Source organism: Arvicanthis niloticus, chromosome 17 (genome assembly GCF_011762505.2).
Source record: "Arvicanthis niloticus isolate mArvNil1 chromosome 17, mArvNil1.pat.X, whole genome shotgun sequence".
Lineage (NCBI taxonomy): Eukaryota > Metazoa > Chordata > Mammalia > Rodentia > Muridae > Arvicanthis > Arvicanthis niloticus.
In genome coordinates this window covers 55,684,211-55,705,788 of record NC_047674.1, presented here as the reverse complement: position 1 = coordinate 55,705,788, position 21,578 = coordinate 55,684,211, and the positions used below count along the sequence as shown (strand labels likewise).

The following is a 21,578-nucleotide window of genomic DNA, read 5'->3' as shown; positions in this document are numbered from 1 at the left end:
ACTTCTATACGTCATCGACTCGGCCCCGCCCCCAAGACATACGGCGGGTTGACAGGACGCCTTAAGCTACTTTCATTAATTCTGGAAAAGGTGACTTGGACATCTACCTCTTCCAATGAGATTACCTGAGAATTTGGGGATTCCTGCTCCAGGTCCCGAAGCTCTTCTAGAGATAATGATATATGAGGAACTTCCGGCCTCCGAACGCTGGGGGGCGCTGTGACCTCTCAGTGACCTCTTGGAAACCGGAATACAAGGCGCAAGCGCAGTCGCGGCTTTTAGCCGGCTTCACACGTGTAAACCTTGTGGGCAAGTTTTTCGACAAAAATGCCCAAATTCAAGGTGACACGTGTTGCCAAAAATCAGGAGAGGCATGCACCTCTAGCCGAGCAGATTCTGGCTGGGGACGCAGTGCGCTCGGGGACCCGAGAAAAACGGCGGGGGCGCGGCGTCGAAGAGGAGGAAGAGTATGTGGGACCCCGGTTGAGCAGACGGATTTTGCAGCAAGCCCGGCAACAGCAGGAGGAGCTCGAGACTGAACACGGGACTGGAGATCGGCCAGCAAAACCGCGAGAGCGCGCCACGCGGCTGGGTGAGTGACAAGGGATCAAGTGGTGGGTTGGGCCAGTCTAACACTCTTCATCGAAATACTGGGCTGGAATTAAAAAGAGTAGGCGGCTTACCATTCCCTCGTGGTCCTTCACTTCCAACTCCTGGGTTCCGGAACCCAGAGTTAAGCCAACACAAAGCGATTTCTCACACGAGTTCTAGCGTTAATTTATTCTCTGGGCGCTTGAAGTATTTGTGGGCTGCCTGCGTAATGCTTGAGCTATATTAAGTTTTTAGGCAGTTCTGATACAGAAATAAGATATTCGTCCTTCCTGATAGCACCTCAAGTCTATCCTGAAGTCTAGCTCAAGGCACACATTCAATAGATAATTAAAGTTATATATTCCAGGCAGGAGTGGCGATGCTCTCTCTCATGTGATCCCAGCACTCGAGAAGCAAGGCAAAAGGCTTTCTTGTCTATATAATTAAATTCTAGATTAACTTGAACTACATGGTAGAGCCCCGTCTCTCAAGAGAGAGGGGGGAAATGGTATTTCTATTTAAACAAAAACAGAGGGACATTAATTATACATGGTGGGTACCCCAAGTTTCATGTCCTAATAAGATCTGAAAAGCAAGTGGGGAATGTTCCAGCGATGGGGAAGGGAAACAGTATTGTTTAGAAGCTAAAAAGAGCCAGGCGGTGGTGGTGCACGCCTTTGATCCCAGCACTTGGGAGGCAGAGGCAGGAGGATTTCTGAGTTCAAGGCCAGCCTGGTCTACAGAGTGAGTTCCAGGACAGCCAGGGCTACACAGAGAAACCTTGTCTCGAAAAACAAAACAAAAAAAGAAGCTAAAAAGAGGGGAAAGACGACGGGTAGGTGCTTGCTGCCTGTCTCACTGGGGAGGAACTGCTGTGGCCCTCCAGTGCTTAACCTTATTTGTCCTAAAAGCAGTATTGACACATTTGAACACTGCTTTAGGGTTACAGCAACTCTTCTGCTTTCTTTTAGGTTTTTTGAAGTAAGGGGTCATGGAGCCCAGGGTGGCCTCAAACTCTCTGTTGAGGAGGATGACCTTGAAGTCCTGATCTTGCCCCTGTTTTCCAAGGGGTGACATTATATGTATTTGACATCACACCTCTTAAAAACTTTTTCTTAGCTGGGCAGTGTTGGCTCATGCCTTTGATCCCAGCACTTGGGAGGCAGAGGCAGGCGGATTTCTGAGTTCGAGACCAGCCTGGTCTACAGAGTGAGCTCCAGGACAGCCAGGGCTACACAGAGAAACCCTGTCTTGAAAAACAAAAACAAAAACAAAACCCTTTTTTCTTACTATGAGATTGGATCTGCTTAAGTTGTTCAAGCTGGACTTGAACTTGCTGGTGACCACGGCAGGGCTTGAGCCTTTAGGTCCTTCTGTGATGCTGTCAGTAAATTTTACTTTGAAGCCATCTATTTGATGGCTCCTTCCAGCTTTTTCACCCACATGGTTCTCCCAAGAAAACTCACATCTTTCTATCCAGTGGTCTACCTGACATCTCCAAGTTGAAGACTAGTATCTATCTCTAGAAAGAAGGCATCCAAAACAGAAGTTGTGACTTCCTTCCCAAGCCTGCTCTCTTTGCTACATGGAGTTTGTTAGCTAGTTAGCCTTCCACTGCTCAAAGCGGAATCCAGGGCTCCTCTTTCTCACTTCACATTAAGTCCTGAAGATGTTGTCTTTAGTGTCTATCCAGAACCAGGTCACTTTCTATCTACCTGGTACACCTCCTGTTCAAGCTGCCACAGTCTCTCCCCTGAGTCACGGTGGGAGCATCATAATTTGTATTCTGTGGTCTATTCAGCAGCAAGAAATCGATGGCATCCTGTCTAGTCTGTCTCTGTTTCGGGTCTGACCACAAACTAGGTAGGGAATAAGATAATTTAGCTGGTGAGGTACATGCTTTGAGAGCATGAGGCCCTGACTTCCACTCACAGCAGCCTATAGTCCCAGAGCTACAGAGTTGAAGACAGATCTCCTGGGCCCACTGGGCAACCAGTCTAGCCTAACCAGCTAACCCCAGGGCCCAGTCAGACCCTGTTTCAAAAACAAGGTCATCAGCTCCTGAGGAGTAACAGTGAAGATTCACCTCTGGCCTCCATGATGGTTCACTCATATACAAAAAGCAAACAGTAACAACAACAAAACACCCCACAAATGTCAGCTTCTGTCTCCTAATTGCTCTCATTTCCCTACATGTTTCAAAGCACTTTCTTCTTTTGTTTAACATGAATTTTATGTGCATGTGTGTAGAGAACAGAGGAAACTCTCAAGAATTGGTCCTTGGCTCTTCCGAACACTTGTTCTTGCATAAGACCCGAGTTTGGTTTCTAGCATTCATATGGCAGGCTACAGCTGTCTGTAACTCCAGTTGCAAGGGATCAGAGGCCATCTTCTGATTTCATTAGACACCGGGCACACTTGAGTGCAGACATACATGCATTCAGTACTCACACACTTAAAGTAAAATAAGTAAATCTAAAAAACAAAACAAAAACTGACCTTGACTCTCATCATCGGTGCTCTGTGTGCTTCCCTTAACCCGCTTCCATAGCAGCTGACCTGTTGCTAGGCAATGTTTCAACTACTTCGGTTTTTATTAGACTCTTTCCCAGCTGCCTTTTCAGCTCTGCGGGATGTTTCCAAAGTCAGCCAGGTATGTTGGAACACGACTTTAATCCCAGCACTCAGGAAGCACCCAGCCAAGGCTACATGGTTAAGACCTCAGGATATGGCAGAAATGGCTCGACCCACCTATCGCCCAAGAAAGGACACAGAGACCTTTTTATTAATTATGAAAGTTTGGCCTTAGCTGGCTTGTTCCCAACTAGCTCGTACAACTTAACCCATTTATACTGATGTATGTTGAACCACGGGGCTCGTTACCACTCCTCAGTGCTGCCATGTGTTTCTTTCCCAGAGTTCCTCTCTCGGCCCAGAAGTTCCGCCAACCCTCTCCTGCTTTGCTATGGGTCAGTCAGCTCTTGATTAGACCAATCGGAAGGTGCTGGAGAAGGTGTTTACACAACACCCCACAGGGTGATGCTTCATAAAAGTAACAAAAAATATCAACTGTACTCAGCTTTCTGCTGTTACAAAAATCAATGTGTGAATAATGCAGAGGCAACCTTTACACAGAACACAAGGTTATCCCAACACCAGGAGCTCAGAGTTAAGCATTGTGGCGAGTGTTTGTGATTCCAGCACTTGGAAAGTGGAAGCATGAGAACAAGAAACTCCAGGTCATCCTTGACTGCCTAAGTCAGTAATGTAAGCGTACTGGTTGATCAGAGTCTGAATGCCACTGCCCAGCCTTCGGAGTCTTCCAGATTGCCTTTACATTTCCTTTCTGGCTCTAGCTCCTTAACGCCCAACACTCTAGCAACATCGCTTTCCAGGATATGGAGCACACTCTTGCTCCCAGATTGCCCATCCTCAGCCTCCGTGCTCATCTAAGTGCCAGTGGTACAGACTGCCTCTACCATGGTTTTAGTTTTAGCACATGGCACAGATCTACTATGCAAGCAACATAGTAGGAAGTCAGGACCCAAACTGCCTACTGTGGGCACATCAACTTATCTGTCCCAGTTTGAACTGGGTACAACAAATAGTACCTGCTCCCTGAGGTCATCTGGATTACACATGTGTAGTATAGAATGGATCCTTCTAGATCACTGAGGGTGACATATCATCCATTATTTACTGGCATCATCATCTCTTGCTTCGTGTGCTGTATTTTGTCTCAAGATTCTAAATCTCTGGGAACAAAAGGATAGTTTATAAAACTTTTTGCCCCTTCCCTTTGCACGTGTATCCTTTCTGCACCCTGGGTGTGCGGCACATGGAATGGTGACCTGACTCAGAAGCCCCAGTTCACCATGACTATTCTGTCTTGTCTTTCCTCTTTTAGGGCCAGGAGTGCCACAGGATGGATCGGATGAGGAAGATGAAGAATGGCCTACCCTGGAGAAGGCGGCCAAAATGACCGGGGTGAACCACCAGGCAGAGGTGGTCGTGGACCCTGAAGATGAGCGTGCCATTGAAATGTTCATGAACAAGAACCCTCCCGTCAGGTGGGGCTTAAAGGTTGGGACAGTGGACCCTGATAGAAAGTTCCCACAAACCACAGCTATTGGTCTGATCATTGCCAACAGTGGCCCTCCTAAATTCAAAATGTCTCCCCTTTGTCCATCTGACATAGACGTTCTAGGTTACCCAGGCCCTTGTTATAGCTAGGGACCCATTCTGGTTTTTATTCTTGGTACGTTGCTCTCATAGCGTAGTTTTTAATTCAGGGCTTTCAGTCGCAGTCACAGTGTGTGGGCCCAATACCTCTTTTATGTGTGGAAGCCAGAACCCAATGGTCTTTAGCAGCTGTCTCTGACACCTCCCTCTTGATACCAATAGTGAAAAGTTATTCCAGGAATTGCCACATGTTCCCAGAGGGTTTAAAAGCACTTGCCACCAGTGTCATGCAGACAACAGGACACAAGTCTGCAAAGTCTCAGATTCAGTGCTGCCTGGCACAGAAAAAGACAGCAGAGAAACGTTTTCCCCCTTGTGCTGGAAGCTAGAACCCAGGGTCTCATCCTTGCTAGGCATTGCTGTGTGAGTGACACCCCAACACAGGGCAATTTGAAGTCACATCGGTGGCCTCTGGAGATGCCACTAGCAGACCACACAGCCTACTACATTGGTAATTTTCTTAAAACTTTTTTTTCTTTTCTGGGTGTGAGTGTTTTGCCTGTATGTATGTATGTATGTTCATCTTGTGCATCCCCGTACCCGTGAAGGTCAGAAGAACTAGAACTGGAGTTACTGGTGCTTGCGAGTGACTCCGTAGACGGTGGGAACCGAACCCATTCTCTACGAGAGATTGTAACGGTGGAGCCGGCTCTCCAGCCCAAGGTGGCAGTAATTTTGACTCCTCATTTGACAGCTTCTGTTTAAAGAGGCTGACATGGCAGAGGCAGCAGGGTGGTTCAGTGCATGGGGTGTGTGGGGTGTGCGTCTGCACAAGCCTGATGGGCCGATGCCAATCCCAGCTACTCACTCAGGGATAATTGACAGAGGCTGAGAAGGATGCAGTTGGTGCTGGGACTGTTTGTACAAGTGGGAAGAAGGAAGGAAGCTTCCTGGAGTCTTGGCAAGTAATGGAGATGTGTGGTGCACCCACACGGCCAGAGCTCTAGTTATCTGTGTAGCTCTGTCTGTCTGTGGTTTTCTTTTTTTTTTTTTTTTTTTTTTTTTTTTTGTTTTTCGAGACAGGGTTTCTCTGTTTAGTCCTGGCTGTCCTGGAACTCACTCGGTAGACCAGGCTGGCCTCGAACTCAGAAATCCGCCTGTCTCTGCCTCCCAAGTGCTGGGATTAAAGGCGTGCGCCACCACCACCCGGCCTGTCTGTGGTTTTCAAGACAGAGTTTCTTCGTGTAGCCTTGGCCTTCCTGGAACTCGCTTTGTAGACTAGACTGGCCTTGAACTCACAAACATCCGCCTGCCTCTGCCTTCTGAGTGCTGAGATCAAATGTGTGCGCCACCACTGCCTGGACAGAGCTCCAGTGTGTACTCAAAAGTTGATCTCCATTCTGCAAGCAGTGTTAGGTGTGCTTGAAGTAGCATCCCTCAGTACGTGCTGGCTCTGTCTGAGAGTTCTGCGTGTAGGCATATGCAGCTACCCATTAGCTGACTGTCTAGGGTACGCTTGTTTACTGTGGCCACTTTACAGATGAGCAGGCTGAGTCATAGGGGAGTCAAGTGACAAGCCAAGGTCATAAGGGGGATAGAAGAGCCAGGGCTGACTTCAGAGTCCAAGTGCCTAATGTCCCTGCTACTGCTGGCTCTGTCTCAAGTGCAGAGACACCCAGGTCCCGTGCTCCCTGCAGCACTTTGTGGTGGCTAAGTGGACATAGAGGGGAGCTGAGGCTGTGATCCCAGGAGGATCAAGACTTGTCAGCATCTCGGGGAACTGCCCGTTGCCACTTCTGGCATCACTTACACTAAAATTGGAACAGTGACAGGCCAACACCTGGCCCCAGTGCAAGGATGACATGCAAGTTTGTGAATCATTCTTGTTGATTTCGGGGGCTGTTTTGTGACTCTTTTTTTTTTTTTTTTTCTTTTTGAGGCAGGGTTTTATTGTGTACTCCTGGCTGGCCTGGATCTCCCTATGAAGACCACCACACTGGCCTTGAACTCACAAAAATCTGCCTGCCTCCTGAGTGTTGGGATTAAAGGCTTATACCACCACGGCTGGCTTTCTTTTTTAATAAACAGGAGCCGGGCAGTGGTGGTGCATACCATTATGTCCAGCAGTCAGGAGGCAGAGGCAACTGGATCTCTGAGTTTGAGGTCAGCCTGGTCTCCAGAGCCAGTTCTAGGACAGGCAAAGCTGCACACAGAAACCCTGTGTCGAAAACAGAAACAAAAAAAGTACACAAACAGAGTGAGGGGACTTTACAGTTTCCTGGAAAGTGACCCTAGTCCTTTACGCCTCTTTCCCTGTGTCTCCGCAGGCGAACCCTGGCTGACATCATCATGGAGAAACTGACTGAGAAGCAGACAGAGGTGGAGACTGTCATGTCAGAGGTATCGGGCTTCCCTATGCCTCAGCTGGATCCCCGGGTCCTGGAAGTCTACAGAGGAGTCCGGGAGGTAAGAGCTAAGAGGGTGTGTGTGGGGGGCTCTCATCCAAGGACCCCACCAAATAAGCCATGACGATCAAGGACAGGATTGGGACACTGCCTCTTACTGACGCTGGAAGTCCACTAAACAAGGTCACCTAGAGAATGAGTCTTTCTGGATTGTTCTGGACATGAGTGACACAGTTCGTGAGACAGTGACAGGGCCAGGACCTGGAGCATGGTTTGGTGACTTTGCTTTCTTTATCCCCAGGTGTTATGTAAGTATCGAAGTGGGAAACTGCCCAAGGCTTTTAAGATCATCCCTGCACTGTCCAACTGGGAGCAGATCCTCTATGTCACTGAGCCTGAAGCCTGGACTGCAGCCTCCATGTATCAAGCCACCAGGTAGCATAGATGGCCCTGGTGGCAGGGTGTGGGTGCGCAGGCTCTGCTGCCGCCGCTGTTCACTGGCCCATTGCTCTTTGCTCTTTTGTTTTCCGTGACCAGTCCTGTGGTACACTTCAGAGGGAAGGGCTTCTCACTTTCATGCTCCAGCTCTGCTGTGGGAGGGGAGCTTGACGGTTTGATTCTCCTGAGTAGCCAGCACAGACTAGCTAAAGGCGCTCAGCTTAAATAATACAGGAAAGGCAGCTCCAGCAGCAGCACTTTGAAGAAAAACACAAGGGGCTAGAGAGATGGCTCAGCTGTTAGGAGCACTTGTTCTTCTAGAGGATCTAGGTTCAATTCCCAGCACAACCATCTCTAGCTCCAGGAAATCTGATTTCTCCTCTGGCCTCCATGGGCACCAGGCACATACACGGTGCATAGGCGCACATGGCATACACGCAGGGAAAACACACACGCACGCGCGCACATAAAATAAGTTAAAACCAAACACTAGAGAGACAGTACGTGCTCTATTTGGGGTACATCTATGGCCACGCTCTCTGTCTTTAAGCTGACCTGGATATGTGTGCACACAAGTCCCACATACCCTTTCTGAAATGATGTCCCCGTGTCTTACTGTAAAACCTCTCAAATCCACCATCCATGGTGACGCTTAAAGTGCCAGGGCCAGGCTCTCTTGTAACTTGGAAACTCCCACCCTGCTAGGATTTTTGCCTCTAATCTGAAGGAGCGCATGGCTCAGCGCTTCTACAACCTTGTCCTGCTTCCCCGAGTCCGAGATGACATTGCTGAATACAAACGACTCAACTTTCACCTCTACATGGCACTCAAGAAGGCCCTGTTCAAGCCTGGGGCCTGGTTCAAAGGTAAAATCGCAGAAGCAGGGGAGAAAGGAGGGCCAGAGCTCTTGCGTGGTGAATGGCTGTGTCCCCTTGGTGGTCCGGGATGGCTGGGGCTGCTGGGTGCTGCGCTGCCTTTCCCTCACCACAGACTGAAAACCTCTGACTCTGCCTAGGAATCCTGATCCCACTGTGTGAATCTGGCACCTGTACTCTCCGAGAAGCCATCATCGTGGGCAGTATCCTCAGCAAGTGCTCCATACCTGTGCTGCACTCCAGGTATTGGTGGTGAGGTGCAGGAGGGCTGGTCAGCGGAGAGCTATGTAATAGAGCCAGAACTTGGGCATGGGGGTACAAGTGGAGAAGGAGCTACCATACCTAGAGTCTGAGGCTTGCTTATGCCAGTGGTGTCTGATTACTCCAGCAGAATAGTAGGTCTTCAAGAGTAGGGTCTGGGGGCCTGGTACAGAGTAGGTACTCAGTAAATAAATGACTGTATGTGTGAATGGACACCTAGGAAATAAGTGTGCTAAAAAGTGGAGGTGGTGAGACATGTGGACATGCTCTGTAGTTACACATGGCAGTTGCTTACTATCCAAGCCAGAGACGGAGGTGTGGGGCGGATGTGTAGAGATGGTAAAGAAAATCTCAGGAGTATAGCAGCCTGTGATGGTCCCCTTGGCAATGCTGTAGGTAAGACTCAGTCTGAGGGAGGACCTTCCCACTCTCGTGGGTGTGGCCTAATTCCCATGATTCCACCTTCCCTTTCAGTGCGGCCATGCTGAAGATTGCTGAGATGGAATACAGCGGTGCCAACAGCATCTTCCTGCGCCTGCTGCTGGATAAAAAGTACGCATTGCCCTACCGGGTGCTCGACGCTCTCGTCTTCCATTTTCTTGCCTTCCGGACAGAGAAGCGCCAGCTGCCCGTGCTCTGGCACCAGTGCCTGCTGACACTAGCACAGCGCTACAAGGCTGACCTGGCCACAGAGCAGAAGGAGGCCCTCCTGGAACTGCTTCGACTGCAGCCCCACCCACAGCTGTCCCCTGAAATCAGACGTGAGCTTCAGAGTGCAGTCCCCAGAGACGTGGAAGATGTTGCTGTCTCCATGGAATGAGAACAGTCACCTGTGTTGGTCCAGGGGCCATGGGAGGACAGCAGGACCCTGGCTGGTGTAGTTAAAAGACATAGGTCGAGACACTTAAGGGTTGCTATGGCATCAGTGGCTCCAGCCCTGGGCAGAGAGGACTGCATCTGGTGGCTTTCTCTGCCATTTTAGGCTTTGGTCCCTGTTCACTTCTGGAAGCTAACTGGAGTTACCCCAATTCAGCACCCCCACAACCCACCTGGCACTTGGTTTAAGGGGTGCTCTCTCCAGATACTGTATAAGCACACGGGTGTGGAGAAAACAAAGGCGGTTGGTTGTTTATTGCAGCTCTTGTGTTTTGGTCCCTGCAGGTCCCTGCCTCCCCTCTATAGGGAGAAGTGGGAATCGCTGCTGGCTCTTCCCTGTCCCCTGCTCAGAGGGCGGGTTCTTCCTTTCCACAGAGCCCTCAGCCCACCTTACTCTACAGTTGTGTCTCTAGACTCTTGCTTCCTTTGTTCTTCAAAGGGTGTAAGGGTGTATGTGTGTGCATGCACACATGCGCCCCCAACTCTTAACATGACAGTCATGGGTGACTTTAAGGGCACCCGTTTCTGCTGCCATATTAGAAAGGTGTCTGTTGGAAAAGTTCGCTGTCAGAGAAGAATATAATGCAGGAGGAGGCCCTTGCTAGGGGACAGCAACACAACAGACTGAGAAGCAAAATGAGATTTCCTCCTAGCTTTTTGAGTGACAAGAGCTTTAGGCTGGCTGACAAGCTAGGTCAGATACCTGTGTCTGCAGAACTAATGAGCAAAGAGTAGTGTCTGGTTTTGTCTTTTTTGAGACAGTGTTTCCCTGTGTATCCTTACCTGCCCTGGAACTTGCCCTGTAGACAAGGCTGGCCTTGAACTCAGCAATCCACTTGCCTGAGATGGCTCAGCTGTTAAAGGCTAGGCTCACAATCTTTGTATTTTTCAATGGCCTGAGAAAATTTGTATGAAATTTGAGTAGCAGCCAGCCACTGCTAGCTATACAGTGAAACCCTCTCACCCAAAATAAGCAACAAAAAACCCTGGCAGACAGTTGTTACCACAGCTGACTAAATTGAAGTCATCCTGCTGTATCATGTTCACTTTTGAAAAAGTGTGTCTCTAACCCAGTTTGTGTATGTTTTGATCCGTTGAATTCACGTTTGCTTGCTTACACGGTAGTTCATCTTGGAAACATTAGGTCAGTGCAGAGAACTGCACCTAGCTGAGCCCAACCAAATTACTGCCATTACTCCCAGCTCTCTTTGCAGCACTGAGGATGGGACCCAGGCCTGCCTCCATGCTGGGGGAAGTACTCCCAGCCACACCCTAACCCCATTCATCCGGTTTTGTGGGTTTGTTTTTGCAATGCATTTGTTTATCAGCATTGTGCCCGCACAGCATTAGACCCTAAAACCGGAGTTAAAAATGGTTGAGTGCTGAGAATGAAATCCAGGTTCTCCTCCGGAGTAGCCAGTGCTCAGCTGCTGAGCCACCATTCTTTGCCATGTAGTACACAGGTTAGCCTAAAACCTCTCCCTCTGAGTGCTAGGAAATATTGCCATCTTGCATCATCAAAAATACATCAAAATGGCTTTATGCAAAACTGTCCAGTCCTGTTTCCCACGAGCCCTCTGGGTTGTGGCTACTCCTTGGCCCTATAATGGGTGCACAGGTAAAGCAGGCCATGCTGCCTGAGCATTCCTTACGGACCCTTTCCAGAAAAAGCAGTTTGCCTGAGACTTCGTGGCTCCCAGCTCTACATGAACCCCAGGGATCACAGGAGACAGCTTTACTCCGAAATCTTTATTAAGGCAGCATGATAGAAATGGGCCACCAGCCCAAACCTTGTGGCCTGAGGAAAGACCTGTGTCCATAGGGCTTGCCCTCTCTCCAGATAGCTCAGTCACCTCCACAGCATCCATCCCTAGTTAAACCCTCTCCACTGAAGATGAGGTGGAGGGCTAAGGAGAGGAAGGCATGACCCCATCCCAGGCTATAGCAGCTCCTGGGCCACAAAGCAGTTAGCAGAGGGGAGGGGAGGGAAACAGCAACCGCCAGGGTTACCACCACTTGTGGGGTACAGGCCTCACTGTACCCTCTTACAGTTGTATTCAAAGCAATAAATTAAAATGACCATCAGCACCCCTCAAGACCCCTCAATCATAGAAGCTAAGCGGGAAGCAAAGCAACAATCTATGGGTTCTTGCTCTTCTGGCCAAGGCCTAAGCTGTTCCCTCTAAGAGCAGCTGGAGTACAGGATTACACAGCGGCCATCTAGGTTGGTTCCTCATATGCGTCTATCGGGATGTCTGAAGGACCCGAATCCAAATGCAATGACCCTGCAAGGGGCAACACCTTTGGAAGGTACTGGGGCGTTTTGGCAAAGAGAAGGTTGGAGCCCCAGACAGGAGGGACTCAAAAGAAATGCTGGTGTGTAGATTTTACCTGTTTGTATTTCTCTGACCATCATGGCCCAGGACAGCCAAGCTGGTTGAGTGGGAAGGAAGAGGAGCTGACTGGCCATGTAGACACCCTCATGACCAAGCAGCCCCTTAGTGCACACTGTGGGGATAGGCAGGACCTGGCCCCTTGGGCTTTGTGAGGGGAAGGAGAGCCCCCCTCGGGCTTCAGATATGGCATGGATTGTTCTAGAGGCAGGGAGGGGGTGGCAGTGGCCCCTCCTCTGCTTGGTGGCCACCTGAGGGGGCCTGTCCCAAGCTACAGGTGGATAGCTGTGACATCTGTGGGAGTGCTGGTCTGACTGGGCCCCTGGCTGCTAGAGCCCCGGGGGGCTTTGGGCACAGGGCTGGGGGCTGTCTGAGCAGCTTCCCGGAGGCTCTCCCTGAGGGCAGCTTCGATCTGCTCCTGGCAGGCACGCAGGCAGTCCTAGGAAGAAAAACAAGATCATTCAGTCAATGCAACTCTCTCCCCAAAGCACTGACAGCAGACAGGTGGAAAGAAAGGCCACCCCCTGTGCACCGGGAAGTCTGGGGAGGTTAGGCCACAGCCCAGCCCAGGAATCAGGTCTTTAGTTCTCAGAAACTGGCAAGAGGATGTGGCAAGGGTGTGAGAGCAACCCTGCATCTGACACCAAGTCTCCCACCCCTGGCCGCGGCACAGCAATTGTCGAGAGAGGGACATCTACTTGCAAGTGTCCTTCACCCCACCCACTCCTCTCCAAGACTGGAGCAGGAGATAAAAAGCCATAGAAGCAGGGCGTACAATCGGAGTTGGGGTGGATGCCGCCCTCTGCTGGGGACTCAGGGGAATAGCACTGGTTTTGTGAATGGGGCCTGAGACTTACCACTTCAGTGCCTGTGATTCCGGCCAGCAACTCTGTGAGTTCATCTGCAGACATAGAGCAGGCGCCGAGGCCTAGCACTGCAGCCCCAATGCTGCCCGTGGCGATCATGGATGGAGGGTACATTGCAAAGGTGTAATCTTGTAAAAGAGAGGAAACCATGAGAAGAAAGCCATCTCATACGTCCTACCACTCCCTACAACACACCAGGCTGGATGAAGGCGGCATACTGGGAACCCCCAGTGGTGGATGAGGTGACAGAGCCAAGGGGAGAAAGCAGATCCTAGGAGAGGCGGATTCGGTGTATGCTCGTGGGGCTGGCAATTGGACTGAGGAATGCATACTATCACTGAACCACTCTACCCCAGCCCAACCTTCTCTGAGACATGAGCAAACAGCAAACTTTCCATCTACCTCAGTTGTACCTGGCCAGGAACTAGAAAATAGCCAAAACCCTGCCTGGTATGAAGACCTTAGGCAAGTAACTACTATTCCCAGGATCACCACACACAGAGCTCTGAGTACTGAAACAATCTCCTGGCTGCTACCAAGTATCCTCCCCAAAATATTTCCCCAGGTTGGCTCTTACCTGTAGCGCAGAGGGCCAAAAAGGTCTGGGCATGCTTTTTGACCAAGGCCTGCCGGTCACTGGGCAGAGAGAGGCGGTGCAGAATCAGGGCCAGGAAGTCATGGGCAATCACAGCAGCCAGGTCCCACTTGAGCTTCCCCAGGACCAGCACCTCCCATTCCTGGGGGATAAAGAATGGACATGCAGTCAGTGGCCAGCAAAGGGGCTGAGAACTGGACAGAAGATCCTAGTTCTGCCTCCGGCACTGCGGAATGATGGGCTGTGGGCAGGGAGGATCTACCGGCATGCACTTAAGAGTCTATTGACCGTTACTAGGGGCTTGAATGACGTGAATTTTCCCTCTTGATCCTCCCAGGCCTTTGAGGCTGGTGTGAGTGAACTGAGACAGATCAACTCTAAATTCCACAGGCTTCGGAAATCTTTTCTTTCCCAATATCACAAGCCAGGTCTCTTAAACAGAGCGAGCACGAGGCCACTCCTAAGGTTCCTCAAAGAGGTTGCCCAACCCCACCCACACCCCCTTTGTGGGACATCATGGGTGGGTCTGGTCTCAAGATGAGGGAGTCCAAGCCAAACAGGATGAATCCAGATGACCCCTGAGAAACCTGCCCAAGCCTACATAACCATTAAGAAGTCTTAAGAGGCTAGGAGCCCCAGCCCCAGTCTACTCATCCTAGACCTGGCCTGAGCTGCACTTCCGAGTTGCACACGGGAGGATTTCTTCATTGTTTTATCTCAGGAAGGAACTCATGGGTTTGACTTCTCACTGAGGTAGAAATGACAGCCCCACCCAACCTCTTCCAGGTCCCCCAGCAACAGCTGTCCTTCTCTTTGTCCTATGACCTAGGTGTCAGCCCCAGGCTTCTTACAGGACCCCACAGAAACAGCCTGGGCCAGAGCCAAAAACAGGACAAGGAAGCTTGAATTTTGCACCCAGGGCTCTGCCCTTGATAACCAAATAGCATCTAGCCTCGAAGGGAGCACCCAAAGGCAATCAGGAGTGTGTGGGGTCCTCACTAGGTGGGCACCCTCCCCCATATCCAGACAACGTGAAAATCCCAGCCCTAATCCAAGAACATAGTAGCTGGCAGCATACAACCCATCCCTGGTTTCAAGGCGCTCTGGTCGGAATTTTCCCCTCCTTTCTGGGGCCTCTGCTTTACTCTGTGGATTTAGACTGCTGGAGTTCTTGGAGTCTCTCAGACTCTGACCGCAGGCCACTCACAGCTCAGGGCCTTGAGTAGGAGAAGGACTTGCCTATTCTGAAAACCTCCCCTCACACACAGTCATGTAGACCACCCTAATCTCTTCACAAAGAGTAAGTCTCCTACCTCCCAGCCTCAATCCCTCAAAAAAAAAAACATCTTGCTCCCTGGCTCTGGAAACTACCAGATTCATCACAAAGAGCTGTGGGGCCTCCCGGGTTCCCAACTCAGGCCTCCCATCTCAGAGAGCTGCCTGACAGGAAGAGGAATCCAGTTCCCAGACTCACAGCAGTCAGGGGCCCCAGTACCCTAGCTTCCCAGCCAGCCAATCACAGTACTCTGCCTGCTGCCCTCCTCCCTAGGAGATGGGGCCCAGAGACTCCTCTCAGGGTCAGGGAAGGCTTGGCCAGCCACAGAACAAGGTGGAGGGAGGTGCCAGCTCACCCACCCTCTCCCCCAGACCCTGTGGGAGATGATGTTCAAGCTCTCTTCCAGATCCAAACAGATCCACCTCCTCCCTAGACTCCTCGGGGCAGGGCAGAACCCAACCGATTTTTGCCCCGCCTGGAGGAGCCCAGCCCAAGTTCCCAGCAAGAGGCCCCAAGGAGCCACTTCCCAAACCACAGGAGTGACAGCAGCTCCCCACAGGGTTATGAAAGCCCTTGGTCTGAGTGGGAGGGCCTGGGGACCAGCGTCATTATCACATCGGAAGCAGCTGCAGCTCAGCTCCCTGTCTGTCTCAGCTCTGGCCTTTGGCTGAGCAGCAAAGGGAGAAACTCTTCCACCGGCCCAGAGCAGCTGCTCGAGTTTTTCAGAAGACAGACAAGAAAGGGAGGGTTAGGAAGGAGCTGTGTCTTTGGGAATACGAGGGAAAGGGATGCAAACACCTCAGCGCTTCCTTCCAGCAATCAGGGCCTGGCTTTAATCAGCTCCGGGAGGCTTTTCCATCACAAAGTCCACACGGGGATAAAGACTCATGCAAGGCAGCCCCCTCCCCCACGTGAAGCACATTCCACTCTGGTGGGGGTGTGCAGACATGCCCTGCCGCTGCCAATAAATAACTCACGGTGGCTGTGTAAACCCAGAGGCAAAGTACTGGTGTATAGACCCGCAATTGGACTTGTTGATATCTGGGGGGGGTGGGGGGTGGAACCCCACTGTGGTCAGAGGAAAGGGGTTCATTTAGTTTTAAGTTTGCAGCTAAGCACCACTACTATGCTACACGGCCTTTGTCCCACCCTAGTTTTTTTTCCAAAATACCAGCCAGGGGCGAAGGGAGGGCTGGGGAGTGAGAGGGTGAGCTTGGCGTTCCTTTTACTAGTACATAGGGCAATAGTATGTTTGGAAGGGAGGAGGGTTCCGCACGCACCCGCAACTGCCAGGGAGCCACAGCTTGGTCCGTGTAGATGCAAAGCTTCTCAATAGTCAGGGGCGTGGTTTCGCGCAGCTTGGAGGCCAGCAACAGGCAGACGGTACCTAGAAGCTGCAATTGCGCCTTTCGGGTGGGGACGCACGACAGGTAGCGATCCAGGTAGTTCATAGCCAGAGGGAAGACGTCCTCCTCGCAATGCTGCTCCTCACACACCTGAGGGAGGGCGCACGAGTCATTGCCAGGGAAGGACCAAGTGAAACAGGGCAGCATGGGGGGCGGGGGTGGGGCGGGGGTGGAGGGAGAGTGGAATGTGGAGCAAAAAATAAACCGAGAGGGGATAAACCTGGAGCGACAAGTATCAATAACCGAGGAGGATGTGCCCTCCCCAAGGTGACCCCCCCCACTTCCTCTGCACGGTCTCCTCCCCACCCCGGAGTAGGGGGTGTAAAAGAGAGAAGCCCATGCTCACGAAAGATTCCAGACTCCCCCTCCCCCACGCCGAGCGGAAGGGGGACAGAAGGGTCACCTAGAGAGAATTGGGACCTTACCCTCATTACCGCCACCCACTGCAAACTCACTCCCGGGGGAAGGGGAGGGAACTCCTGCCGTGTCTCCCGCACTTTTCATTTCCCTGTGGACCGGAACCGAGCCCGCGCCACCCCCACCCACCGGTTTCCCCCGCCAGAACCCCACGACAGACACAGGAACCAGTTCTGGGACGAAGGCGGCCGAGCCCAGGGTTTTCCAAACGCGCTCTCCAGGGAGTACTGGGTGAGGAAGGAAGCAGGAGACACCGAGAAAAGCCACAGGGGAAAGAGTGGCCCTTAGCCCGCTTTTCCGACCCAAAGTGAAGCTTAGTTACAAGTGCCAAGTGACTGGCAGTCACAGAAGAAGCCGATCAGGATTGGGGAAAGGGAAGGGACAGAACGCAGGCAGCTGGTTAGGGTGCCTGTGTGAAAAGGCCAGGCCCCTGTAGTCTGGGCCGCCAAAGCATCTTGCAGATTGTGGTCGGGATCGCGAAGCCGGGACAGGGAAAGTTCGATTTGCCCAGAGCCGGGGGGTGGGGGTGGGGTGAGGAGAGGGGACCCGTCCGGGCCTTACCTCCAGCATCCAGTACGCCAGCATCTTCCGCATGTGCGGCTTGATCTCCTTTTGCACGCACTGGAAGTAGGAGGCTCGCGGCACGTAGCGCTCCTCCAGGCGGAGCAAACTCTGCAAGACACGCTGGTCCCCCAGCAGCCGCGGGTCGGGCCCGGCCCGGGGCGCATGCCGGGTGCCCTCGCAACACAGCAGCTCCATCCTGCGATGGCTCAAGGATGAGAGCAGGAGTGCGGGCTAGAGAGTCCTAGGAGAGGCGACGCGCGTGAGGGAGAGCGCGGGGTGCGGGCGGGTCTGGCGCTGGCGCTGGCACTGTGCGGAGAAGCCCCAGCCCGCCCGCCACCCGCGCGCACCGCTTCCCTGACAGGCGCCCCGCCCCTCGCGACGATGTAGCAACCGTGGAATGCTCCGACGTCACAACGTTCTAAGGGGCGGGCCCCTTAGACGGAAAGGGCTGGCGGGCGCCATACCCTCCCTCCTTCGCCGCAGCCCCATTGGTCCGCTGGGCTCCGGCCCGCAGGCTTCCGGGCCCTCGGGTCCCTTCTGACCAAGAGGGTGGAGAGAACTTTCTGGGAGGGTGCCCTCTTCCCCATCAATGGGCCCTGTCGTGACGCTAGCCACCCAAGAAAGAACTAGTCGCCAAAAGTTATTCATTCGCGTACGCGTCTTATTTCATTGCTCTAGGGAATGTAGTAATAACTGCTTACATAGTTGGGACACTCCTCCCCTAAAGTGGATTCTAGGAATGGACTTGAGTTTGGCTTTATTTTACAGAGCATGAAACTGAGGCACAGTAGTTAGCCTGTCGGGAAATGTGGCTTAGAATCTCGTCCGTTTAAATGAATTCCGCAGATCTGCAGCAGCATCTGGGAGCTGAGCGGAAATGTAGTTTCTGGACGAGTTAATGACTCAGGGGATGAAGGATCCTGGCACTCTGTCTGACAACCTGAGTGTGGTCCCTGGGACCCACATGGTGGAAGACAAGAAAGCAACTCCCACAAGTTATCCTCTGACTTCCACACCAGTGCTGTAGCGTGTGCACGCACACCCGCGTGCACACACACCGGCATGCACACACACAATTAAAAATAAAAAGCAAAAGAAGAAACGCAGTTTCTCAGGTCTGCTGAATGGGACACTGCATTGCTCCAAGGGAAGTATAAGCAATGTTGGTTAAAATCAGCCTATTGAAAGCCATTCGGAGCTGAATGTGGTGGAGCACGCCTGTGATCTAAGAAGCAGGGAAGTGATGCCTAACGCCGGGATCCACTATACAGACACTTCAAGGCCAGCCTAGGCTTCATGCTTCATGAATCAGTCTCTCTCTCTCTCTCTCTCTCTCTCTCTCTCTCTCTCTCTCTCTCTCTCTGTGTGTGTGTGTGTGTGTGTGAGAGAGAGAGAGAGAGAGAGAGAGAGAAGCTGCAGATGGAGCTCAGGTGGTAGAGCGCCTGCTTAGCATTCTCAGAGCCCAGGGTTCAATCCCCAGCACTGTAGAACCCAGAAATGATCAAAAGATTAAGGTCATTGTTGTCTACCTAATGAGTTCAGGACCAGCCTGGGCTATATAAGATTCCATCTCAAAAACAAAAGCAACTAAACCAAATAATAATAGCCCGTGGAGAACTTTCCAGCTTCTTGTGTCGGTTTCCCAAATGCTGGGATTACAACCGTGTACCACCATGCTTATACTCCAAGTTGTACAGTTAAAGAATTGGGGAGGGGACACTTTTTGAGACAGGGTCTTATGCAACCCAGGCTAGCTTTAAATTTACTATATAATTGAGGCTGGATCTGATCTGCCTGCTTTTACCTCCCAATTGCATGCATTACCCACACTAACATTCTGTTCCTTTTATGACACAGGGTTTCACTATGTAGCTCTGACATTTATAGACTTGACTCTATATTGCTCTGACTCTAGGTAGACCAGAATAGCCTCCAGCTTGCAACAATCCTACTGCCTCTTCCTCTCAAATTCTGGGATTCCAGGAATGTACCACCAAACTTCCTGTCCTGAAGGGCAGAGACAAAGTCCTGTGTAGCCGTGTATCCTCTAGATACAATAACTGGCTGTGAGCGCCAATAACAGGTCTTCATGTACACACACTATATTCAAGAACTGAACATATCTGAGATGTAATAAATCATTTTTTTCTTCACAACAGCCTTACAGAAAGTATATTGATTTGCCCCTTTGTAACAGGGGCCGGGTGCTAACACTAAGCATGGGTGGCTAAGTCACCATGGTCACACAGTTGGTGGAAGCAGGCTGCAGTCCAGTTTAGCTCCTGAGTTCATGCCCTTGCATGGGAGGACACAGGAGAAAGAGGTGCTGCGGTTCAAAGCCAGCGGTTGGGTCATATACTAGGCAGGTACACTCTACCATTGAGGTACCTCTCTAAGCCCATGGCTTCTTTGTTTTAATAAGCTTGAGGACCATTTTATTAGAATTTGGGGGGAAAAACAATCAGGGAAGGAAGCTGCCAGGAAGAGGGAGATGAACCAAGGAGGAGAGAAAGCCTTGCCTTTTGAGTTAGGACCATCGAGGAAAATATGCAGTGTCTATTATAGAAAGGGGATGAGAATGTCTTCAGAGTAACAAGCAGGGAGACAGCCCAGAGCACTGGGGCAAACACACTTAAGCATTTGGAAGACAGAATGAAGGAAATAAAAACTTAAACACACTGAGTTAGAACACAAAAGAAGGATGGGGGGTGCTGAGCCACCAAGATCTGAGAGCACCAGTCAGTACCAGCTCTTGGCCACTTCATCCCGTTGCCTCTTGTGCCGTCCCAGGGATGTATATTGATTTATTCCTTGTGGATCTACTGAGAAAGGGCGCCCAGAGACACTTGAGTCCTGGAAGCTTTCTTGGAGAGCTGGTCAACGGCCCCACTGTCTGGGGCCTTCAGGGCCAAGGAGCTGGCCAGCTACATGAAGGTTGGCTGTTTCGGTATCAGGTGGCCCCGGCGAGCAGGAGGCCCCCTCGGTGGGACTCCAGAGAGGTACACTGATCAGATTCATCACTGCCCCTGGAAATACAGAACTAAGAAGACAGAGCAATGAAGCAAGGACGGGGAATGAGGCTCAGTTGGTAGCGTGTTGGACTAAGATGCAAGAAGCCCTAAGTTCAATTCCCAGGGCAAAACTAGGGGTAGTGGCACACACTGGCAATCACACTTAGAAGGTGGAAGCAGGAAGAGTAAAAGTTCTGGGCCATCCTGGGCTAGGTGAGACTCTGCCTCAAAAACAAAACAAACAAAACAACAAAAATGCAAGACAAAGGGGAAGGGGAGAGAGGGAGAGAGAGAGGGAAGGAGGAAGGGAGGGAGAGAGAGAGAGGGAAGGAGGAAGGGAGGGAGAGAGAGAGAGAGAGAAGGAAGGAGGAAGGGAGGGAGGGAGGGACGGAGGGAGAGAGAGAGAGAGAGAGAGAGAGAGAGAGAGATGGAGCGAGCACCCAAGAGCACCAGCGCCAGCCAGCTCACACTCCTGATAACCAAGGGGAGTGAATCAAAGTGCTTCAGGCCAGGTGCATCCAATTACAAAGTTACTCAATGCAATGGTAAATTAGAGGACAGCTGGAATGTAATTGTCACAGCCAGAGGAAAAGCCAGGAGGAAGGCAGCCTCCAAACCTCCTTCCTCCTACCACTCCCTCACCTCTTTATCACTGGAATCTCTCCTACTGAGACCCAGAAGAGGAACAGGTGAGGCCCATCTCCTCACAGTGACTCTCACACTCACTGTGAGAGGGAGAGAGAGAAACCAGGTATGGGATTAAGATGAGGGGATACCACCCCCAAATAGGAAGGTGGACACAAGTCTAGAGTGAGGCCGCTCTGGAGTGAGTTCGAAATCTACTGCTTCTCTTGTCTGTTTCTCTTTTCATCCCGTTGGGTAATAACAAAGTCCATACCCTACGGGGGTGTTTTGATGACCAACGGGCCTAAAGTATCTCGCACGTATCTGGGGCAAAGTGAACATGCAAATGTGGTAGTTTCTAGACCAATTGTGGTAGCCCACACCTGTAATCCGGACATTCATCCTGCAAAGGCAGGTGGATTGCTGCAGGTTCAAGGACAGCCAGGGCTGTTGACTAGTGACATTTGTTCTCCTGTAACAACAATTATCCTCCTCCTCCTCACTCTCTCACCCCCTTCTCTGAGCTGGCATAGCTCAGTGAAAAAGCACTTACCCAGACTTCATTTAGTGCCTAGGTTCAATCCTCAGACCCACAGTGGGGGTGGGGGATGGGACACCAGTTAGTTGGGATTATGGCTTTTAAAAGTCAAATTTGTTCTTCTGTATGGGTATTTACAACTATCAACATAATAATAGTGGCTGGGACTGAACCCAGGACTTCCTGTATGTCAAGAACCTGCACTCCTTATGGCCCATTTTTATAACTTTTAATAACATTTACCACAACTGAGAACTTAG

At 51.2% G+C, this 21,578-nt stretch overlaps 2 protein-coding genes across 3 annotated transcripts in view; one reads left to right on the top strand and one right to left on the bottom strand.

Moving 5' to 3' along the window:
* Positions 1–96: 96 nt before the first annotated feature.
* Positions 97–9,889, top strand: Bysl (bystin like). The gene is made up of 7 exons (XM_034521299.2): positions 97–592; positions 4,499–4,661; positions 7,101–7,239; positions 7,480–7,613; positions 8,322–8,482; positions 8,632–8,734; positions 9,227–9,889. The coding sequence occupies exons 1-7, from the start codon at positions 328–330 to the stop codon at positions 9,570–9,572; spliced, it is 1,311 nt and encodes a 436-aa protein (XP_034377190.1). The 5' UTR covers positions 97–327; the 3' UTR covers positions 9,573–9,889.
* A 1,473-nt stretch (positions 9,890–11,362) lies between these two features.
* Ccnd3 (cyclin D3) overlaps positions 11,363–21,578 on the bottom strand; it is a 93,920-nt gene continuing 83,704 nt past the window's right edge. For both annotated transcript variants that reach the window (XM_076915332.1, XM_034521300.3), the window contains exons 3-7: positions 17,143–17,386; positions 16,039–16,254; positions 13,465–13,624; positions 12,879–13,015; positions 11,363–12,460 (exon numbers count right to left, since the gene is read on the bottom strand). In XM_076915332.1, the coding sequence (XP_076771447.1) occupies positions 12,293–12,460; positions 12,879–13,015; positions 13,465–13,624; positions 16,039–16,254; positions 17,143–17,340 (879 nt within the window). In that variant the 5' untranslated portion in view covers positions 17,341–17,386 and the 3' untranslated portion in view covers positions 11,363–12,292. The remainder of the gene's footprint in view (positions 12,461–12,878; positions 13,016–13,464; positions 13,625–16,038; positions 16,255–17,142; positions 17,387–21,578) is intronic.

Coding starts and splice junctions, on each gene's coding strand:
- Bysl (XM_034521299.2), top strand. CDS start 328: ATGCCCAAATTCAAGGTGACACGTGTTGCCAAAAATCAGGAGAGGCAT. Junction 593..4,498: donor AGAGCGCGCCACGCGGCTGG/GTGAGTGACAAG, acceptor TTCCTCTTTTAG/GGCCAGGAGTGCCACAGGAT. Junction 8,735..9,226: donor ATACCTGTGCTGCACTCCAG/GTATTGGTGGTG, acceptor CTTCCCTTTCAG/TGCGGCCATGCTGAAGATTG.